At 37.9% G+C, this 21,006-nt stretch overlaps 1 protein-coding gene across 1 annotated transcript; it reads right to left on the bottom strand.

The window, feature by feature from the left end:
* Window positions 1-11,383: 11,383 nt before the first annotated feature.
* Window positions 11,384-21,006, bottom strand: DYNLT3 (dynein light chain Tctex-type 3). The gene is made up of 5 exons (XM_037059558.1): window positions 20,900-21,006; window positions 18,723-18,764; window positions 14,216-14,339; window positions 13,499-13,576; window positions 11,384-13,203 (listed from the first exon to the last, which is right to left on the bottom strand). The coding sequence occupies exons 1-5, from the start codon at window positions 20,927-20,929 to the stop codon at window positions 13,127-13,129; spliced, it is 351 nt and encodes a 116-aa protein (XP_036915453.1). The 5' UTR covers window positions 20,930-21,006; the 3' UTR covers window positions 11,384-13,126.

Genomic DNA, 21,006 nt, shown 5'->3' on the forward strand with positions numbered 1-21,006 from the left:
TAGTAGACCTGATGGGAAAAATGGACAGATGAAGCAATGTCTGAGCTCCAGCCCTCTGGGCTTATATAAGATTCTGGAACTGTGACCCCAATTCCATAGGTGGCAGTAAAGCCATAATCCTAAAAAGACAGACTAGATTTACTTCTATTGATAGAAAGGCCTTAAAAGAGAAATTAGGTTTTGTTAGAGTCATACATACTTTTAAATTATTTTTTTAATTCTTGTTTATTCTATTACCGTTGCCCCAATTTATCTGCATTTGCTCTCTGTGCCCGTCTCACCCTCTGCTCCTGCAGTCAATTCCCACACTGTTGTCCATATTCATGAGTCATTCATATATATTCTTTGACTAATCCCTTCCTCTTCTTTCCACCATTATGCTCCTCCTCCCTCCCCTCTGGTCACTTTCACTCTGTTCCATGCTTCCATGCCTGTGGTTCTGTTTTGCTTGTTAGTTTATTTTGTTCATTAGATTCCTCTTATAAATGAGATCATATGGTATCTGTCTTTTGCCAGCTGGGTTATTTCACTTAGCATGATAGTCATACATACTTTTAAGTAAAGAGAGTCATACATCATGTACACTTCAGTCTGAAAACTGACTATACAACTACACTAGATGTATACAAGGATATATAGGGAGTACTGGGGATTTCCTAATTGTCCTTCAGTAAGAAATTACATTGCATCCACATAACTGGTGTGGCTCAGTGGATTGAGTGCCAGCCTGAGAACTGAAAGGTCACCGGTTGGATTCTCAGTCAGGGCACATGCCTGGGTTGCAGGCCAGGTCCCCAGTAAGGGGTACTTGAGAAGCAACCACACATTGATGTTTCTTTCCCTCTTTCTCCTTCCCTTCTCCTCTCTAAAAATAAATAAATAAAATCTTAAAAGGTAGGAGCTCCTTCTTTCTTGCTGCAGCATACAATTCCATTGTGTATATGTACCATAGTCTTTGGATCCATTCATTTACTGACGGGCACCTAGGTTGCTTCCAACTCTTGGCTATTGTAAATTGTGCTGCTATGAACATTGAGGTGCATAGGTTCTTTGGGATTGGTGTTTTAGGGTTCTTAGGATACAATCCTAGCAGTGGAATTGCTGGGTCAAAAGGCAAGTCCAATTTTAGTTTTCTGAGAAAATTCCATACTGTTTTCCATAATGGTTGTACCAATCTGCAATCCCACCAACAGTGGACCAGAGTCCCCTTTTCCCCACACCAATCTCACCTTTAACAGGAAGCTAAACAACAAAACAAACAAGCAAGCAAAATATAACCAAAGACACTGAAGTAGAGAACAGGTTGACAGTGACCAGAGGGAAGAGGGGAGGGAATTTCAGGGGAAATAGGGGAGGGATTTAGAGGAACATATATAAAGGATACATGGACAACAACTGAGAAGGGTGGAAATGGGAGGGAGGGGGGAGCACGGGGGGTGGGATGGGATGGGAGTAATAGAAAAGTGTACTTGAAAAATAATTTTAAAAATAAAAAAATAAAATCTTAAAAAAGAAAAATAATAGTGCATTCACACACTGAAATACTTTTAATACAGTCATATAGTTAGGTCTATATGTGGGATCTCATGCAGCGGTGTCCAAACTTTTGGTGTCTCTAGACCACATTGGAAGAACAAGAGTTGTTTTGGGGCTCACATTAAATACACAAACACTAATGAAATCTGATGAGCCAAAAAAGATTTTAAGTAAATTTATGATTTTGTGTTGGGCCACATTCATAGCCATCCTGGGCCACATGTGGCCCATGGGCTGTGAGTTGGATACTGCTGAATGGAAAAAAAGCCATGTGTGTGTGTATGTGTCTCTGTGTTTAAGTGCATGGGAAAGTTCTGGAAAGGTGTACACCCAATATTGATATAGTAATCTGGGGAAGCAAGAGGGAATTTGGTGTTAGGTGAAAGGGAATTTTCAGTTCTACTCTATATTATGTTATTTTCTGAATATTTTGGTCAGATTTCACATGATTAGATCTGTGCACAAATATTGTTTTGAAAACATTAGTCTATTCTAAGTTTTGGTGGGAAATGCAATTCCAGGCAGTCCATGTTATGTCATTTGCTTTTTAAAATCTTGTAAAGGCTTCCTATTGCTTCAGGATAGACCCCTGAGTTTTTAACATGACTTAAAAGGGATTGTGTTTACTTCTTTGACTTCACTTCTTCACTTTTGGATACTTTACCTAATACCAAGGGGCCTGGAAAGCGCCCCTTCCATGTGTCTATAAGTAATACGGGGCACTTTTAGAGAATGGCACTGGGTAATGGCCCCTTTTGTATGCAAAATACACTCAGCTCTTGCCTAAGGTTGACAACCCCAAAGTTCTCCCATCCTGCCACAGCATTAGGTTCACATCAAGGAATGTTAGTTGATACCCAGGAGTTACTGTAATTTTTACTTGCAAACCAGTCAATTCCCAGTTAACAGCTAACACCGCATTAGTAAAATTGCTTCTAACACTTGGGAAAGGAGGACTATCTCCCAACTCAGCAAGTGTTGGACATGGCAGAGAAGTCCACTGATGGCAACAAGACTGTGAGGTAGGCAACATCTGTAGCCATAGCTGCAGCTAGAAGGGACATCATTCACCTCACTAGTGTGTGACACAGTTGATCACACCCTCCTCCTTGTAAAACTTTCTTCACTTGATTGTGAATGACCCCACACTCTAATTTTCTTCTTACTTCATCACCTACCCCATAATCTTCCCAATTCCAGTAAATGGAAACTCCAAAACCTTAGCCTATCATTGTCTCATTTTTCTCTCACTTACTGAATACAATTCACTATATCAAATCCTTTTAATCCTTATCAACTTTACCTTTAAAACATTTTCATAATCTAACCTCCACTGCTTCTTGTCACCTCCACTGCTATCCCATTGTGGGCTACCACCACCTCTCCCCTGCACTATTACAATGGCCTTCTAACTGGGCTGTTTGCTTTCATCCCTGACAATCTACATTCTACTCTCAACAAAGCAGCCACATTTATCACGTCATGCTTTAGCTCAAAACTATCCATACTACATATCTCACCCAGAAATTGTCCCAAATGATCGAGTCCCCTGTTATTATTTGGTCTTATTTCCCATTACTTTCTCCCTTTCTCACTCAGCTACACCCATATTGGCTGCCTTGCTGTCCCTCAAACATACCAAGATTGGTTTTACCTCAAGAGTTTTACACTTATGGTTCCTTCTGCCAGGAATCCATCTTCTCTCACACATCCATTTCACTTACTCCCTCACATCCTTCAGATCTTAGCTGAAAAATCACCTTTATTATAGAGGTCTGCACTGACAGTCCCATCTAAAACAGCAGCCCTGACACTGTCCCTTTCCTGAATCATTCCCTCACCCTGAATTTCTTATTTATTATTACTTCTATGTAACACATTACCATCTGGACATATTTGTTTATGGTTTGCCTCTCCACTAGAATGTAAGCTCCATAAGGAAGGAGCTTTATTCATTTGTCCCCAGAGCCTGGAATAGTGTCTGGCACACAGTGAACACTAAGTAAATATTTACAGTGTGAGCCACTGATCTTAGCCTGTGTTGTGTGAGGGAAGAGACCAGGGAAAGAGAGTAAGTATGGGATGGGAGTTTAGCAAGAAGTGGCCTGGAAGGGCCACTAAGGGATACAAATGAGCCAGAGCTGAAAGACTTCAAATGAAACAGCAGGATTTGGAGAGCTGCTGATTTCTCTGAGGAAGAGTTGCTACAAGCCAGACAGCTGCTATTTCTCTTCCTAATACTTAGAATCCTAGGAAATGTGGATTCCAGTACAATGGGTTTACTAACTATTTTAACGAATGGATATGTTTTATAGGAAAAGCTGGAGATCTATGACTACACATCATGAGTAAGGGATGAAAGCTAGGCATAAAGCCATCCTTTGAATCTAAGGGAGAGCAAACTCGGAAGTTCACACTTTAGTACCCAAACACTAGCATCCTTCTGTCCCCTTGTGGCAGCACAGCTAAACTGCACAAAGAGATACATTCCTTGAAGAAGAGAAGGCAAAACAAAAATGACAAGGTTATATATAGCTCTCAAAACCTGTAGCAACCAGAACTGTATGTGCATGTGTGTGTTTGCTTGGGATAAAGATTTCTCAAACTTTTGCCCCATGAAACCTGGCCATGCATCCTTACTCATGTGACTTCAGCATCAAAGGGGAGCAGTTGAATGGCAGATACTCACCTGATACAACTTAGTTTGGACTTAAAACACAGCCCCTAATCCAGGTCTTAGACAATCTCCTGTCATAAGCGTCTGCCAAATGTGTTTGAAGAAAGGATTTCTATTGTGGCTGGGAGGCTGATATAGGCAACCTCAAAATCACCTCTCTAATTTAGGATTCTATGACTTTATAATAAGCCTGTCTCACTCCACTCCCTTCTAGTCTATGAGTCTAGGCATCCCTAACTTTTCTATTCAGACCTTCATTTGCTGGAGGCATCTACATCCTCTGTGGATCCCTCACTGTGTGCTTCTTACTTCTGCTTAACAATAAACTTCTTATTTCTGGGGCTGTGTGGCTGGAGAGCTTATCTCTAAAATGTGTCCTGACCACAGTTGACTCCCAGACAATGCTTCCCTTAACTTCAGCATGCATAGGCACTACCATAAGAGAATGCCAAAAATGGAGACTTTCAAGTCTCCCACCTCACCTCCCAACTCTGATTGAGGGCATCAAGGACAGAGCCTGGGCATTTTCATTTTAGCTAACACTCCATGTTACCTTACTATAGGTGCTCTGTGGATGATGCTTGGGAAACATGACCAAAATGGCAGAATAACAAGAGATGGTTCTGAAGCCCCTCCTCTGATACTGCCCTAAAACTTTAAGAACAAAAAGTCAAGAAATTTTCAAATGTTTAAGCACAATTTATTTCTCATAAGATATGTCATGTATAATGACCTATGACCCATGACCCAATGTTGCAAAGACTTCTGGCTTCAGCTGCTGATCACTCTCATTCTGTCTTCCTAGATTCAGGATCATGGTCAGCCTTAGGCAAATTTCCTGGTTGAAACTACTTCCTTGCTTGTCTTAAACACTTTATTTTTCTACTCATCTCATTTTAGCTCTGCAAATCCCTATAACATATATTTTGAGGAAAAAATACCAGAGAAGCTCCTGAACAGATGAGTGGGTTAACTTGGCTTCAAATATCTGTTACATTGATAGACTCTTGGTTTTGATTTTTTTTACTCTATGACATTAAAATTAAAAAGAACCTAATGTGCCCCCATCATTTTATAGATGAATAAAGTACAGCTTAATAGTCCAAGTTCAGTAAAAGAGCCCATGCAAATGAAAGAAAGGGCATCCCTAGGGCATCCAGACAAGGAGATCAAAGAAACTGCACCACTGAGTCCCACAGAACTCCTGCCAGAGAAGTCCACCCCATGAAGACAGGCAGGCAAAGCAGAGCATTCTGAGATGCAGAAACAAACAAAAGGAGCCACCTAAAATGCAGAGACAAAGAAAGAATTTCCAATCAAAAGGAATGGAGGAATCTCCATAAAAAGAGCTAAACGAAATTGAGGCAAGCAATCCATCAGACATATAATTCAAAAAAATGGTTATAAGGATGCTCAAGAAACTCAGCAAAAACTACAAGGAACTGAGTGAGAACTACAGCAGCATTAAATAGAAAGGTAAAATGATTCCTTCAAGATTACCTAGCCAGCTGGATGTAGAGCCAGGACTAAAAAGTAGGCCTCCTCACTCCTAATCAAATTCCACTGTTTGCAGCAGAGAGGTGAAGCTGATCCCAGTGGGTAGCGCTCCCTGTGCTTTAGATACCTCAACAAACATTATTCAGTTCAACAAATGAGAAACCAAACTCTATGGCATTCTTAGTTTTGCTGTCTGGTTGGCTCCCTTATATCTCTTACATTACACATTTTTCTCCTATTTCCACAGTAATTGTGGCTTAAGACAGTCATCCAGAACAAACTCTGTTGCAAGTCCTATGCAGCACAATGCACACATGTATATACATAACACACGCATGCGTACATACAAATACACGTAATTATAAATAAAGAACTGGGCAGGTGTGGTATCCTAATCATGACCAAAAAAAACCATGTCCAGTATATATGATTTTTGTGCTTCTTAAGGGCTGGAACACGGTCACTTTAGCTACGTGTGAATATATACATTGTATATTTCTACATGGGAGAGAAGCTTGCTATCTTGAAGTGCCTCAATTGTTTTCTCTCTTCTTAAATTATTTTTATCAATTTTTAAATTTATTTTTCAATTATAGTTGAGGTACAATATTATATTTGTTTCAGGTGTAAAAATAGTTCTTAGACGTATATGCCTTATGAAGTGATCACCACAATAAGTCTAGTATCTGTGTGGCACCACACATAGTTATTATGACATTATTGTCTATATTATTTATGCTATGCTGTACATCTCCATCACTAATTTTATCACTGGCAGTTTTTACTTCTTAATGCCGTGCACCTTTTTCATCCATCTCCCTATCCCCTTCCCATCAATTTATTCTTTATATCTATGAGTCTGGCTTTTTTTGCTCATTTATTTTATTTTTTAGATTCCACATATAAGGTCAAGAAGGCCATATATCTCAATGATGTGACAGACTATTTCTTTGTGGAAGGGTAGAGTTCACTGTTGGTTGCTTACCAGCATTCAATATTCACCTCACCTGCATACCATTTGACTCTGCAATTACATTCCTAGGCATACACCCAACAGAAATGAAAACATGTCCACACAAAAGCTTGTTCACACATGTTCATACCTACATTTTTCATAATAGCAAAAAATGTAAATAATCCAAGTGTCTATCTACTGATAAATGGATTAATAAAATGTAGTGTGTAAAAAAGGGTATGTACCCTCATTTTTGTTGAAATATTTAGCCATCTACCAATATCTCTGATAAATGGCAGGCAAAGCTAACAGTGTTCTGGTCTAAGTGTAACTGTAGACTTGCTAAAATGAATCATTCAGGAGCCCAGATTTAAGAGAGTCAACACACAGAATTTTCCAGATTAAGAGACTGGATGATTACAGAGGAGCCTTGTCTGTATGCAGGGGTGTATTACTGGGAGTGCTGGGAGTGGTCTCCCCTGGCTGCAAGCAGTAAGCAGAAGCACTGCTTGTAGAGAATTTAAAGACAATAAAATCAACCAAACCTGATCTACTTTTATGTTTATTTTAGTTTGAAATTGTCTTTATTTCATCTTCACTTTTAATTGAAATGTTTGATATAACTATAGATTCATGTGCAGTTGTAAGAAATATTACAGAGATTCGCTGTATGCTCTTCCCAGATTCCCCCACTGGTAACACTTTGCAAACCTATAGTACAATATCACAACTAGGACATTGACATTGATAAATCCATGGACCTTATTTTTCCCCCAAATTTGCTTGTACTCATTTGTATTTAGTTCAACACAATTTTATAATGTGTAGCTTTGTGTATCCACTATCACAGCCAAGATAATGAATAGATCCCACGCCACAAGAATTCCTCATGCTTGCCTTTTATGCTCACACCTACTTTCCCACCTTCCTCTTCCCCTCCCTTCCACTATCTCTAATCTCTGGCACCTACTAATCTATTCTCCATTTTTAAGAAATGTTTAAAAAATGTTACATAGATGGAACCATACAGTATATATTCTTTTAGAATTGGCTTTTCTTTCTTTTTTTTATTCAGCATAACTCTGGAGATTCATGCAAGTTCTTGTGTGTGTCAATAATTCATTTCTTTTTTTTCAGAGTACTTTGTCATGTATGCACCACAATGAAGGACATCTATGGTTTCTAGGTTTTTGCTATTACTAATAAGGCTGTTTATTAACATTTATGTACAGGGTTTTATTCTGTTTTTTACTGCCCTATGCTGGCAATTCTAAGCTGGTCTACCCATTTCCATCAGCCTGCTCCCTGCCTAATACACCACTCTCTGTGCCACAGTTGCCATTCTCAGCACTGCTGCCGCTGTTGCTGGTGTTGGAGTTTGATCTATCTTCCCTGAATTGGAGAGTAGTAGATAGAGAGGAGGGAAGCTGCAGTGACAGTTCAGCAGATGAGAAAACTCAGATCAATCCTGGACAAGACCTGTGCTTTTCTCTTCCTCTGCTCCCCTTTCCTCTAGTTGACTAATATTCTGATCTTCTGATACAAAATTCAGAGGGAAGTACTTTTCTTTGCCTTAGTTAATGTATCCCAACCACCATCTGGATTAAAAATAAGTCTATAGATAAACACTCACTGACTTAAGTGTTCATGCCTAGTGTAATTCATAGTCATTCCTGGGTAAAGGATATTTTCCCCAAACTGTGGGGCAGGGTTATTTCATCTATGGGCTGTGCAAATTCATGTTGTGTGTGTGTGTGTGTGTGTGTGTGTGTGTGTGTGTGTGTGTAATTTCTGCTAACAGTACACATTGAATGGGCCATAACTGCCATGATCAGTATGCATGAAAGATTCTCTAGGCGGACTAGACACCTATCTTTAGCCACAAAAACCAAGCAGATATCAATAAAACACAAAATGCTGAACTTTTTACAATAATGTATTTAAAAACAGACTTGTAAAATGAACTCCAATAAAATAAGGTTAAAACTACCTGTAAACTAGTGAAAAGTTATGTGATACATATCAAAAAATAAATACTTTAGTTTGGAAAAGTTGATTTGTAGCCTTTCTATTTTTAAAATACAGTATAGGTTTGGCTTACTGATAAAGTCCCTCTGGGCCTAAGATAATAAAAACATAGTACATAAAAGGGCTTTGTGTTCCACTGTTTATAACTGATGAGAGTAACAAGAAAAAAAGTTCTCAGATTCAGATATAATTTTTTATGTGGCTAGGAAACAATGCTTACTCTAATGCAGGGGTGAGTAAGCTCTGGCCAGCCTGACACCTGTTTTTCAAATAAAGTTTTATTGGAAGACAGTCATACCCATTTATTTATTTATTGTCTCTGGATGCTTTCACAGTAGGACAGCATACCTGAGTAGTTGCAAAGGCCTGCAAGGTCTCAAATATTTATGATTTGACCTTTCACAGAAGGAGTCTGCTTTAATCTCATTATTAACAAACTACTATTCTAATCCTAATTATTTTGGGTACTATTCTGCATGAGTATTAACTACAAAAGCTTTTGTTAGCTCATGCAGTTTATTCCAAATTCCCAGCCTATAAAGTTAAAGGTTAAGGAAAGGTGAGCCAGTGTATGCCACAATCTAATACATTTCATGGAGATTTTCTCCATAAGGCATCATAGGGAATGAAAATGAGTTAAGAAAGAACTTTCATTAAGTAATAATACTGTCTGATATAAAACGCTGCCCTGAGAAACCCAGACTGAAAAGTATCTCAAGTTAGAAGGTAGCATACTTAAAATATATCTAAAAAGATGAAGCTTTCAGTAAAATAAAAAGTATGTATTTTGGAATACATACTTGAAAAAGGATGAAAAGGAATTTATAGTGTTGGATAAATTCAGGCACCAAATTCCCTGGTCTGGTTAGGCATAGCTGCAAAGAAACTTCCCCACATGGCCTTCACCTTTAAAAGGTCCCAGAATGGGTGGTTACCCACATTTTGTGTCCTGTAGGAAGAAACATACCATATCAGTGGTGCTGCAGATGCCTGTACAAAGTTCTAGCTTTGTCCCTGAGATCCTTAGAAAGCATTTTGGGAAGAGATACTCTTCACGAAGCAATTAGAGGCTATTTCTAATTAGGTCTGCATTGTCAATATAACCTACATATATTCAAGGATGATGTGGAATAACAAGAAGTGGGACCACAGTGAGAAATACACAACTTGCAATTAGACAAGGTGGGCTAGAATTTCCTGGACCACTAAAATTAATGTACATATATTGATGGTGGCTATCTAAATCTTGTAAGGGCTGAATGTTAATATCCTTTTATAGGGAACCTAATAAACACACAAAGGTCAATATTACTGAGTTACCAGACATTGAAACTACAAGCCTCTTAAGCCACAAATATAGCCCCACTTTCGGGTTATAAAACAATTCCCCTTGGGGAGATTCTAGCATATAGAGTAAAATTTTCAATTCATCTCAAATTTTGTTTTGATGTCTGCTATATGAAAGGCCTAGTTTCTTTGCCATAAAATGTCACACATGTTTCTCTCACTTTTAAAAAGCTGTTATCAAGGGCAGACAGGTTTTTTTCCTCAAACTTTGAAAATATAATCTGTGATATCATAAGATTACTCTTAAAAAGTGATGATGAATGTAGGTGGTGCAAATCCTTTCAGTGACTCATAATTAGATAACACCCAATTTGGAAAAAAGAGCAAAAGTACTTCTTACTAAAGTAAATGTAATAAGATGTTGCCATCATTTAGGGCAGCACACTGGTACTTTACAAATATAAAATTATAGCTTTACAAAAATCTAAGTTAGTACTTAGATTTGAATACCCTAATTTGATATATGTAAAGTCATTAATTTAAAAGAAACACAACTTAATTGCAAGTTGACAAACAGGACACAATTCCTTGCCAAAAATAGTCATTAAAAGTGAATAAATAGCTACAGCATATATTTTACGCTGATCAAAAGTGAAATTTTGTGTTAAAATCATAAAATAAAGGACATAAAATAGAAGCCATTAATTATGTTGTAATGGTGAATCCTGGATTCGGGTTGCTATTTTAATAGTATTTATCCTGTACAACATATCTATAACTCTGACATTCACTTCTTTTTCTCATTCCTTCTATGTTCATAGCAGCACAATTTACAATAGCCAAGTGCTGGAAGCAACCCAGGTGCCCAGCAGTAAATGAACAGATCCAAAAACTATGGTACATTTACACAATGGAATTCTATGCAGCAGAAAGAAAGAAGGAGCTCCTACCCTTTGCAACAAACAACATGGATGGAACTGGAAAGCATTATGCTGAGTGAAATAAGCCAGGCGGTGAAAGACAAATACCTTATGATCTCACCTTTAACAGGAATCTAAACAACAACAACAAAAAAAAACAAGCAAGCAAAATATAACCAAAGACACTGAAATATAGAACAGGCTGACAGGCACCAGAGGGGAGAGGGGAGGGAATTTCAGGGGAAAGGGGGAATAATTCACAGGAACTAGTATAAAGGACACATGGACAAAAACTAAGGGGGCTGGAAATGGGAGGGAGGTGGGGAGCACTGGGGGGTGGGCTGGGATGGGAGTAAAAGACAGAAAACTGTACTTGAACAACAATTAAATAAATTCAAAATAAATAAATAAATAAATACAAATTTTTGGGAATAAGCACAATGCCATTTCTTTAACTATTAAATGATCATCCAGAAGCAAAAGTACAGCATAGGAAGATAATCTTTATTATACTATAACTAGAAACAGAGCAGATAGCAAGTTCACGAGGTATTTTTGATTATTATTCTTTTAAGATCAGGCTTCAATAACAATAATCAAAGTGAGTCTTAACTGCACAGATATTCTGGTCACTATTGTAATCTTCAGGGGCACAAAAGCCAGCTGCATAAACTAACATGAAGGTAATGACTGTGAGAATTTCCCACAGGCCAAAAATGTAGATCACTGCATTAAACTCTACCCTTATATTTTCTTAATATTCTTAAACATCAAACAATTATTATTACTTAGCAAAATATCAAACATGCACATAGTATTCCTACAAGAATACTATCTTAATATTGTCAGTATTGGTATCAAGCTTTTCTTTCCTCCCAAATTAAATGAATCATGGTTCCACTCTCTATATGTATTAGTGTTATACAAACTTGATTTTGTTTTTAAGGTTAAATAGCAGATTGACTTTGCATTTGGTGGCCAGCTGTGTACCTTAATTTTTCATCTTTTATTTTTTGAATAAACTTAAATACATTTCATAAGCCCTGAGATCTTCAATGACCTGCTAATGGTTGTATAGTTTTAATTTATACTTCATTCCAATTAATTTGAACCCCACATAATTATTTTAAATGATTTACAGATGGTTGTAACTAAAGCAATGATAAAATTTATCACTTGTACGGTTACACTGCAAATAAGGCCTTTAACTAAGAGCTGCATATTTTATGCATTTTTGCTTGTTAGAAGCAATTTTAAAAATTACATCTATGGTACTCTGTCAGCAATAAGTGCTTTTCACTTTGCTTACTTCTACATGGATGACAAGAATCACTTTTCCTCTCTCTTGTAAAATGACTTTTTTTTCCCTCCAAACATAAATGTTAATTATCCAACTGAACAGGTGCTGAAAGACACTTAAGAGTTTGAGCAGCAGATTGGTAACTATAATGACTAGCAGAGAAATATGCTCATAACAGGCATTCAATAATGTTTGTTATACATGGAATGTGTAAATTGTAAGGCAACTAACTGTTAGTCAGATACTTCTCAACATACACTGTAACTCATTTTGTTTAAAGGAAATTCAAGGTTACCAGACTTAATTTGGCCTCAAATGTCAATCTAAGATCTTAAGATTTTAAAAATTGTTTTAAAAATTCTCAGAAAATGTAAACAAGTTAATAGTAGTTGCTATTGTGATATTACTTGAGAGAAAAAATAAACAATTACTTTCTACTAAGTCATATGTAAAACTGAGAAGGCATACAAAATTAGGAAGTGTTAGCTAACAATTATTTTCTTTAGGGTTATCCTTGCAGTGTTTTTTGTTCATGTATTTATCCATGTTAACTTCTCTGAAGCTGAAAGAGAATTTTATTATCTAAATGGATTTCCCTATCTCCTTAGTTAACATAATCTTAGACAAAAACTGCTATAAATATAAGGTTGTGTTTTCATGTCATGTCATGGTTGTGTATTTGCTTTTTTTTTCCTTTGCAGACATTAGGTTTTTCCTAGATTGAAATACTTCTGTATATACAGAATATGAACTATTCTGCCAACTTACTATGAGACTGCTTGCTTATAATATTCAGTTTTTGTTGATAGCTTTGAAGCATATTGCACACTTGTCGTCTAGCATATTAACAAGTAACTTATTCTTTTTAGAAAGGATACACTGACAAATTCTTAAGTTAATGGCTTTGGCCAAACATTTTTAGTTTGTCACAGGACAATAGCAATGGCAAAAACATTGACGATGCAGTTCATGGTTCGGTTCTCCCATCTCACAGTACAGGTACCTGAAAACACATACACACAAAAGGACTTTGAAATGCCAGCAAAAACATCGAGATTACCAGAGAATGATAGATGCATTTTCATAGATTTTAATATCTTATTTCCTGCAATCTATTAAATCTTCACATTTCATATTTGTCTGAAGGCATACTTGTTAGTTATAGTTAGGTACAAAGCAATTCTGTTGATAAAGTCTTTTCAGACTTTAATTAGAGATAAATAAGCATTTGATAATAAGTTCACTTTCTGACCTTGCTAGATGTTGGATTCTGTTTGAATCAGCATAAAGTCTCTTACCATCAGATGTGGTATCCCAAAAGCAGGAATTGGCTGTGTGAAAGCCGTAAGCACTCCTCTGCACCACTGCACAGGTCACTAAAAATAAAGTCACAGAGTGAGGACACTTACAAATGGAGGAAAAGACATCCAAGATTCAAAAGGTTTGAGTTCAGAGCTTTAAAAAGTATAAAAATAATACAAAAAAGCATTTAGCAAATAGATTGAAAAAACTAGGAAGATCCTGATCTTGATTATCTACCACCATGAATTTGTGCCCCCTGGATCCAGATTGCTGGTTGCCCACTGATATAACCATTGGTGATGGCAGTGCAGGAAAATGCTGGGCCAAATTATGTACATAATTCAGTCAAAGAAAATGTTCTACTTTATAAACAATTATTGTGTGGCACTTCACAGTCCTACACGTAAGGAGGCATGGAGCTACTGAAAGGAAGACATTGGTGCTCAATAGGTCTTGATGGAAAAGGATAACTGAGGTAAATGTACACGGTGATGCTACCAAGGGAAAATAGATGGTTGGCAGGAGCTCAAACTGCTTTTCAACAGCAAAAGATCTCTATCTTTTAAGTACTATCACATGTTATCTTTAGATGAATAAGTTAGAGGTCCTTTATACCCTATTAGTGTCCAACTACAGTGTCTATAATTCATTTATATTCTCTAAATTGAGAGAAAATCACAAGGACAAAGGTGAGGAAGGACAGGGATACTTACCAATATATTTATAAGCTTTTCCCAACTTAACCAAATGTGCTAAGGATTGTTCCACTATGCTTGCAGTCCATTGGTTGATGTTGGTATGGTCATAATCTTCACCACCCAAAACCCCATCTATACACTAAAAGGCAGAGGATGGTTAAACAAATTACATACAAATTGCAGCCAAAATGTCTTCAAAACACAAAATGCATTTATATTCCAATAAAGCACCTTAGTAAATATACATCTGGTAAGTATTAAGGAGTATCCTTACTTGTTTAAGAATTTTCCAAGCATCTCTACATGCATTATCTCTCCTTATGAGATACTATGGATCACATAAAGATAAATATGACATGGCCTCTGTTGTAAAGAACTTCATCTAGCAAAAAAGCTAATAATTCTGTAACCCAAGAAAGACTAATCAAGGGTGATAAGTTATGTCACAAAAAGATTATGGAGGTAGAGATTTTAAAAGGGTGAAGTCCCTATTTTCTTAATGCTTAGAAATATGAGAGACTCATCTTATTAGGTTGTTGTGAGAACAGAGTGAGATAACGAATGTCATGTGCTCAAACACAGTGACTGCCACAGAGTAAGCACAATAAATCATGTTAGATATCAGCATCCTCATTAGCATTATTGCTGCTTATTTTATTTTTTCAGTTTTATTGAGATATAATTGGCATGTAACATCATGCAAGTTTAAGGTATATAATGTGAAGATTTGATACATATGTATATTGGGAAATGATTACCATGCTAAGGAGAAATAACATACCCATTTTCTCAAAGTTATTTTTGCATGTATGTTAAGAACAATTAAAAGGTACTTTCAGCAACTTTCAAGTACACAATATGGTGGTGTTAACTGCAGTTATCATGCTGTACATTACGTCTCCAGAAATTACTCACCTTATAACTGGAAGTTTGTGCCCTTTCATCTACATTTCCCCATTCCCCTCAGTCCTCAGCCCTCAGCATTATATTCTCTGATTCTGAGTTCAACTTTTTAAAATTCCACATATAAGTGAGATCATACAATATTTCTCTTTGTTTGACTTTTTATGCTGTTGTTATTTTATATTCAAGTGATAGAGCCTGGATAGTAAAGCACTCATTCAATTCCTTTACAGAATCCATCTTAATCACACTCGCACATAACACACACAGGAGCACATGCACATATGCAGCTTTCATTTACTACAATTGTAGTAAAATTCATAAAGGCACAAATTAATATGAAATGTTAAGCTGGACAGTATAAAATCTTCACCAATGATGTAATATAGAAATAAAAGTTGAATTTATAGGAGCTGAAGAAAAAACAGGGCTCAATTTTTTTCCTAGACTATTCAATAACATGACAGAGTTTATGAGGGCCAGTGGCCAAAAGGTCAAAGCCAAAGGGTTTTAATTTTGTCTTTACCATCCCCAAGCTGATGACATTGGGCAAACCTCCTACTCTCCCTAGACTGACTTTCCTGAAAGGGAAACTCAGAGCACTGACTCGTTGTTTGTTTTAGGTTATCTAAACCACAGAAACATCACAAGGCTCTGGATTTCCACTGTAAGTAGCCCTGCTAATTACTAGTAATTAAGATTTAGCCTTCTTAATTAGCATTAACTAGAAGGTCCACTAGATAATGAGGTCCTTAACCTGTCTGTATTCCCAGGGCCAAACTCAGGAAGTGGGCATGCAGCAAGCACTCAGTAAATGTTTTTTGGTGAAGTTAATATTGGCTTGGATATACTCTTTGGGCATCCTCAATCAAATCTACTTTAGACTATGTTCCATGTTAATTCCATTTTTAACTCACTTTTTCTCTGAGAATTTATTTGGGGGCTAATTCTGTTACTGGCAATAAATAAAATATATGCATATCACTGATAAGTGAGTGGCTATAAGACCTCAGAGGAAAAACATTAGCATAGAGACTCAGAGAAGGAAATCTAAGAAAATAAGAAGATCAGAAGGAGATAAGGAAAACAAATACCTGCTGAAACTGTGTAAAACTTTTCATCTAAAAAGTGATGAAATCTTCTAAAATAGTGTGCTCGCAAGTCTTTCCAATGCCCCAGTAGCAAAGAGCTGGTTCATAGGAAGACCGGAGCAGGGAGGAGGATAGACATGAAGCTAAAAGTCACCTGGAGCAAAATTGAATTTGTTTAGAGTATTTTATTTCAGATAAAAACTTCAAGTGAAGCCTTGCTGTTGATTCCATAATGTATCAGAGTTTTTAATTAGTGTTTTGCATTAAATTATTTACATTACTTAACTCCCTCTTGCAAGTGTTAAACTGACACTCTAAAACACACCCAGTAGCTGGTAGCCCCACCTAGCCACCACTCAGAATGTGTATCCCAGTTTAAGAACCATGCTTTTTTTCATTTAATAAAATGTAAAAGTAATACATGCACATGTTTTTAAAAACCGTAAAAAGCAAATATCCCCTCTCCACCCTTTCCCATCCCCAGTCCCATTTCCTAAAGGAAACACCATCAGTGTACAACTGTTTTTATTTCTGCTAAGGATTATTTTCACATTTCAAAATAATATTTATACCACCACTTCTTGATTTATGCTTTATTAACAACATCCCTAGAGGTCCTGCTATGAGAGATGAAAATTTAGTTCCATCAGATAACCTGCCACCTTCCTCCCCACTTCCCTCAATATAGTGAATTCAATATTTTTACTTCAATATATTTAACCATTAGGAGCATGTTTCTTTTCCACTCCTGGCATTTCCTTCCACACACAAGACTTTTCCTTAACATTCCTGGCCTCTTATCACACCTATTATAACTCCCCATGGAGGTGAAGTGAGCTACTTGGTTGGTGAATGTGACCAATTTTGTTCCACCATTCTCATTTGGGTGAGCCAATCTCCCAAATGCCTTGGAATTAACTATTTGGTTTCTCCTTTCCTCTCCACTCAGATCAATAAAAGGCACCAGCCTGACTAAGCATTTCTCTCTGCTCAGTCTTTCCCTTGGATGTCTCTTCCAAGGTCCGAGCTGAACAGATAGGGAGTTAGCAAAACAAGCTTGAAACTCCAACTCAGTCTTACCCAATAATAAAGGTAATATTCTCTTTCTAGTGACTCTTTAGTCTTTGCATTTAGTTCAGAATGTGAGTAAAGAAGGTGTATTTAAAAGGCTCCCCACATAACCCAGCATCCTTTTCTCCATGTTCCATTGAGCACGGACACTTTGAAAAATGAGGTGGTTATCATTCTTGCCCTTCCCATGACCTCTACCCCATCTTCCACCTCCCAGTTGCCCTCATTTTGCTTTTGTACTGTCAAGGAATTGAAAACATTTGCATTCAGTTTTAAAAGTTAAATATTTCTGACCTACATAGTTCTAATCCATATTTCTGAACTATTAAAATATGGCAGGATTTTCAGGTGCCTGTCTGGGCCTCAAGCTGGTCCTAGTTATACAAGGCCAGCCCTGGTTGAGTTCCGAATGAGCCTGTGCTCCAGAGCAGTCAGGCAGGTAAGCCGCTGACTCAGGATAGGCTGATGAGGTCCTCAGTGCTTAGACTGAAGGCAGGGAGGGTCAGCTAGGATACAGGCCCCAACAGCCATACCCACAAAACAAGCCTGCTTTCTGGGCCAGCTCATTTTTGTCTAGGATTTGGCACAGTTAAAATGACTCAGGACTATTAAGTGTTCATAAATACCTTACCCACAGTGCAGATGCCACTAGACTTAATTCCTCTACCAGAATTGATTCCCAAAGAGAACTACTTGTCTATTTGTCTAACAGGAGGGCCAGATTTGATGTTTCAAATGTTATCTTAAGATTTTGATTTACCATTATACCAGTGTCTAAAAGATGTTGTGATTATTTTTCCAATTCTAGTGGTCTATAAAAACATATATTTTGGTCATATAATGACCAAAAGCAAATATTTCTACAGTCTCTTATTTCTTATAGGTCATACACACACACACACACACACACACACACACGCACACACACATACACACACATATATAATCTCACTATATAGGGACTATATATAGATTATATATTATCTATATGTAGTTTATATATCTGTAATATTAGTATTTAAAATAATATTTGGCTTACTAGGATAAAATTATTTTGCTCCAAAGACAGAGCATTAATTTTAGAAAACAGCAAACTAGTTTTCTAGACTCATACTTAAACATCACTTTCAGAGTAAGCCCAGGATGCCTGGCAGCATAAAACAAAACATAGAAGCACCCCTATAAAGTGTTAGCAAACAAGTATTAAAAATATTTTAATAACGAACTATAGAAATGATCCCAATAACTGAGAAGGGGGGAAATGGGAGGGACGGGGAGCACGGGGGGTGGGATAGGATGGGAGTAATAGAAAACTGTACTTGAAAAATAATTAAATTTTAAAAAATTAAAAAAAAATAATACTAAAGCCTCTAACTTTGCACGGAAAGTCAAAACACAGCTTCTTAAAATTGCAATCAATGCAGCAGCCTTCAAAATGAACAAGTTGTGTAACTTACCTCTTTAACAATATTGTGGGCTTCCTCTGCATTGAAGCCAGCCTAAAGGGGGAAACAAACCATAAGGCTGCTTTTAGCAAAGCCTTCCTTTTATTGGTAGTAAACAGGATCCACTAGGCTAACCTGTTGGTGACAGGGATCCATAGTGACAAGGGGCATCCAGTCTACTGAAGCTGCTAATCATATCTTGAACGCTTAACATGACAGAATGCTTTCCCCACCTACCTCCCTGGAGATTTCAATTACTTTGGTCTGGGCCAGAACCTGGGAAACTAAATTTTTTAAAGTGTCTTACCGATGATTGTGATGAACACCCTAGGCTGAGAATCACTGCACTATAGTACACAGGTAACAGCAAGAAGTAGATATAAACATGTGTCATCGGGTATATAGGAAATGGCTGAAGTGAAGTGAGAATGAGGTGGTACATGAGAACAGAATGCTTAATAGATTACTTCAATTTTGTTCTTCACTTATACTAGGCTAAAATGCGGCTTTCCTGAATTAAAGATTATGGAAATACTTGATCATTCTAAAGTAATGACTTTTAATGCTATGTAACAGGTTTGGCAACATACTCTTACCTCTGGAGTGACGTGATAAAGTTTTGAGTTAAAAGCACCTAGTAATGACATCCAAATGTGTGTCCCTGAGTAGAGAACTAGGCTATTCTCTACTAGCACCTATTACATATGTAATAAGATTGAAATCAACAGCAAAATACTTCCAGTTAATACATGATTTGTTTCCATGGAGAAGTTTTTAGGTGCTTTGTGACATCAGCATTTTTCAAATCCCATTATCTAACTTAAAATTGGTTCAAAAAACAATTCTTACAGTAAGTATGACCTTGAATATAGATGTAATTCTCACCTCAATTACGCCACAAAATTTCATAATAAAGAAATAAAAATACCCTAAATTTTTAGGAATATTATGAAAATAGCTCACAAGCCTTGACCCTATTAAACTGTTCATTTTGCCTTAAAGTAAGTTCCTCATCTATTTTCCAAAGTTGTCTACAAATTAAAGGATTCCCATTTCACTCTGATTTGGAAAGTCACCAAATAGTGAGGATGTATAGGGGTGGCCATGATGATACATGTAATTTTATCTCTTTTTAAATATAAGTAGGAAGTAGTACCCTACAGAACCCTCTTAGGAGTCAGGAGACTAGCACTTGGGGGATATGCCTGAGGATGAAATACATGTGGTTGAATCTCTAAAATAAGAATAATTTACCACTGATCTGTAAGTATGTGTGTTAACTGTGTCACACAGAAGCCCACACCCTAAAGACAGGTGGACCAGAAGAAGCCCCTTCGAGAGGTCCAATAATGTATTATTTTATGCTGCCTCTCCAATATGTGCCTATCTTTTTCACTGCTCCATTCACCTGTGGTTACCATTGAACAGAAAATGTCTTTGTCTCTTTTGCCTTTGCAGGCCTGTCACAGGATACGCTGGGATGCAATAGACCTCATCCTCCTAGTGGTTAATGTGAAGGAAGAGTTGTTGTGAAGTCTGAGGCCTGGGTTCAAAAGGAGCAACTGTCATTCCTGGCAGTTTTAACTCTGGGCAAGTCAGCATGAAAGTCAGAATCCTTATCAGTATCACGAAGATAACAACCCACATCATGGTGTTCTCGTGAGGTTTCAGGATGTCTGAGTCAGTAAGCAAGGGGTCATATTGCATGAAGCACCTCCTGTTAGCCCACCCACTCGAGCGACAGGAACCCGGAAGGGCTCTACAACTAGGGCCTTGTTCACAAGGGTAGAGTGGCGACACCTACTTTGGGGGAATTAAAGGAAAGAGGCAGCACTAAAGAAGACCAGTTTCTAAGGCCTGCGTGAAGACTGCCGGTCGCAGCCACCACCCCACGCATCCCGTGTCAGGCCTTCTACCCCTTGGCCTCAACCCTACCACCGACCCCCCCGCCCCATTCGCTATGGCGTCCCTGCCACCCCGGACTCTCAGCCCACCCCCTGGGTTTCAGGGTCGGGAAACGGGGATAGGGACGGTCGGGGTGGATCCCCGGCCTGGAGGAGAAGACCCAAGCTTAGAGGACACTTTACGTCAATTGTTGGAGCTGCCCGGCGCCAGGCAACCCTCGGCAGAGACCCCACGCAGAAGAGGGTTGGGGCAAGAATAGCTAGCAGGCAGCCAAGGGGCGGTACCTCGTCACAGTGGCGATGGTACTCCTCCATGGTGGCGCCGATTCTCCCGGGGGGCGGAGCGACGGACTGCTTGAGCTGAGCTCTGCCGCCGCGTACTGGCCTCCGGG

Source organism: Sturnira hondurensis, unplaced genomic scaffold, assembly GCF_014824575.4.
Source record: "Sturnira hondurensis isolate 20B ecotype Veracruz unplaced genomic scaffold, ASM1482457v3 Scaffold0011192, whole genome shotgun sequence".
NCBI classification, from domain to species: domain Eukaryota; kingdom Metazoa; phylum Chordata; class Mammalia; order Chiroptera; family Phyllostomidae; genus Sturnira; species Sturnira hondurensis.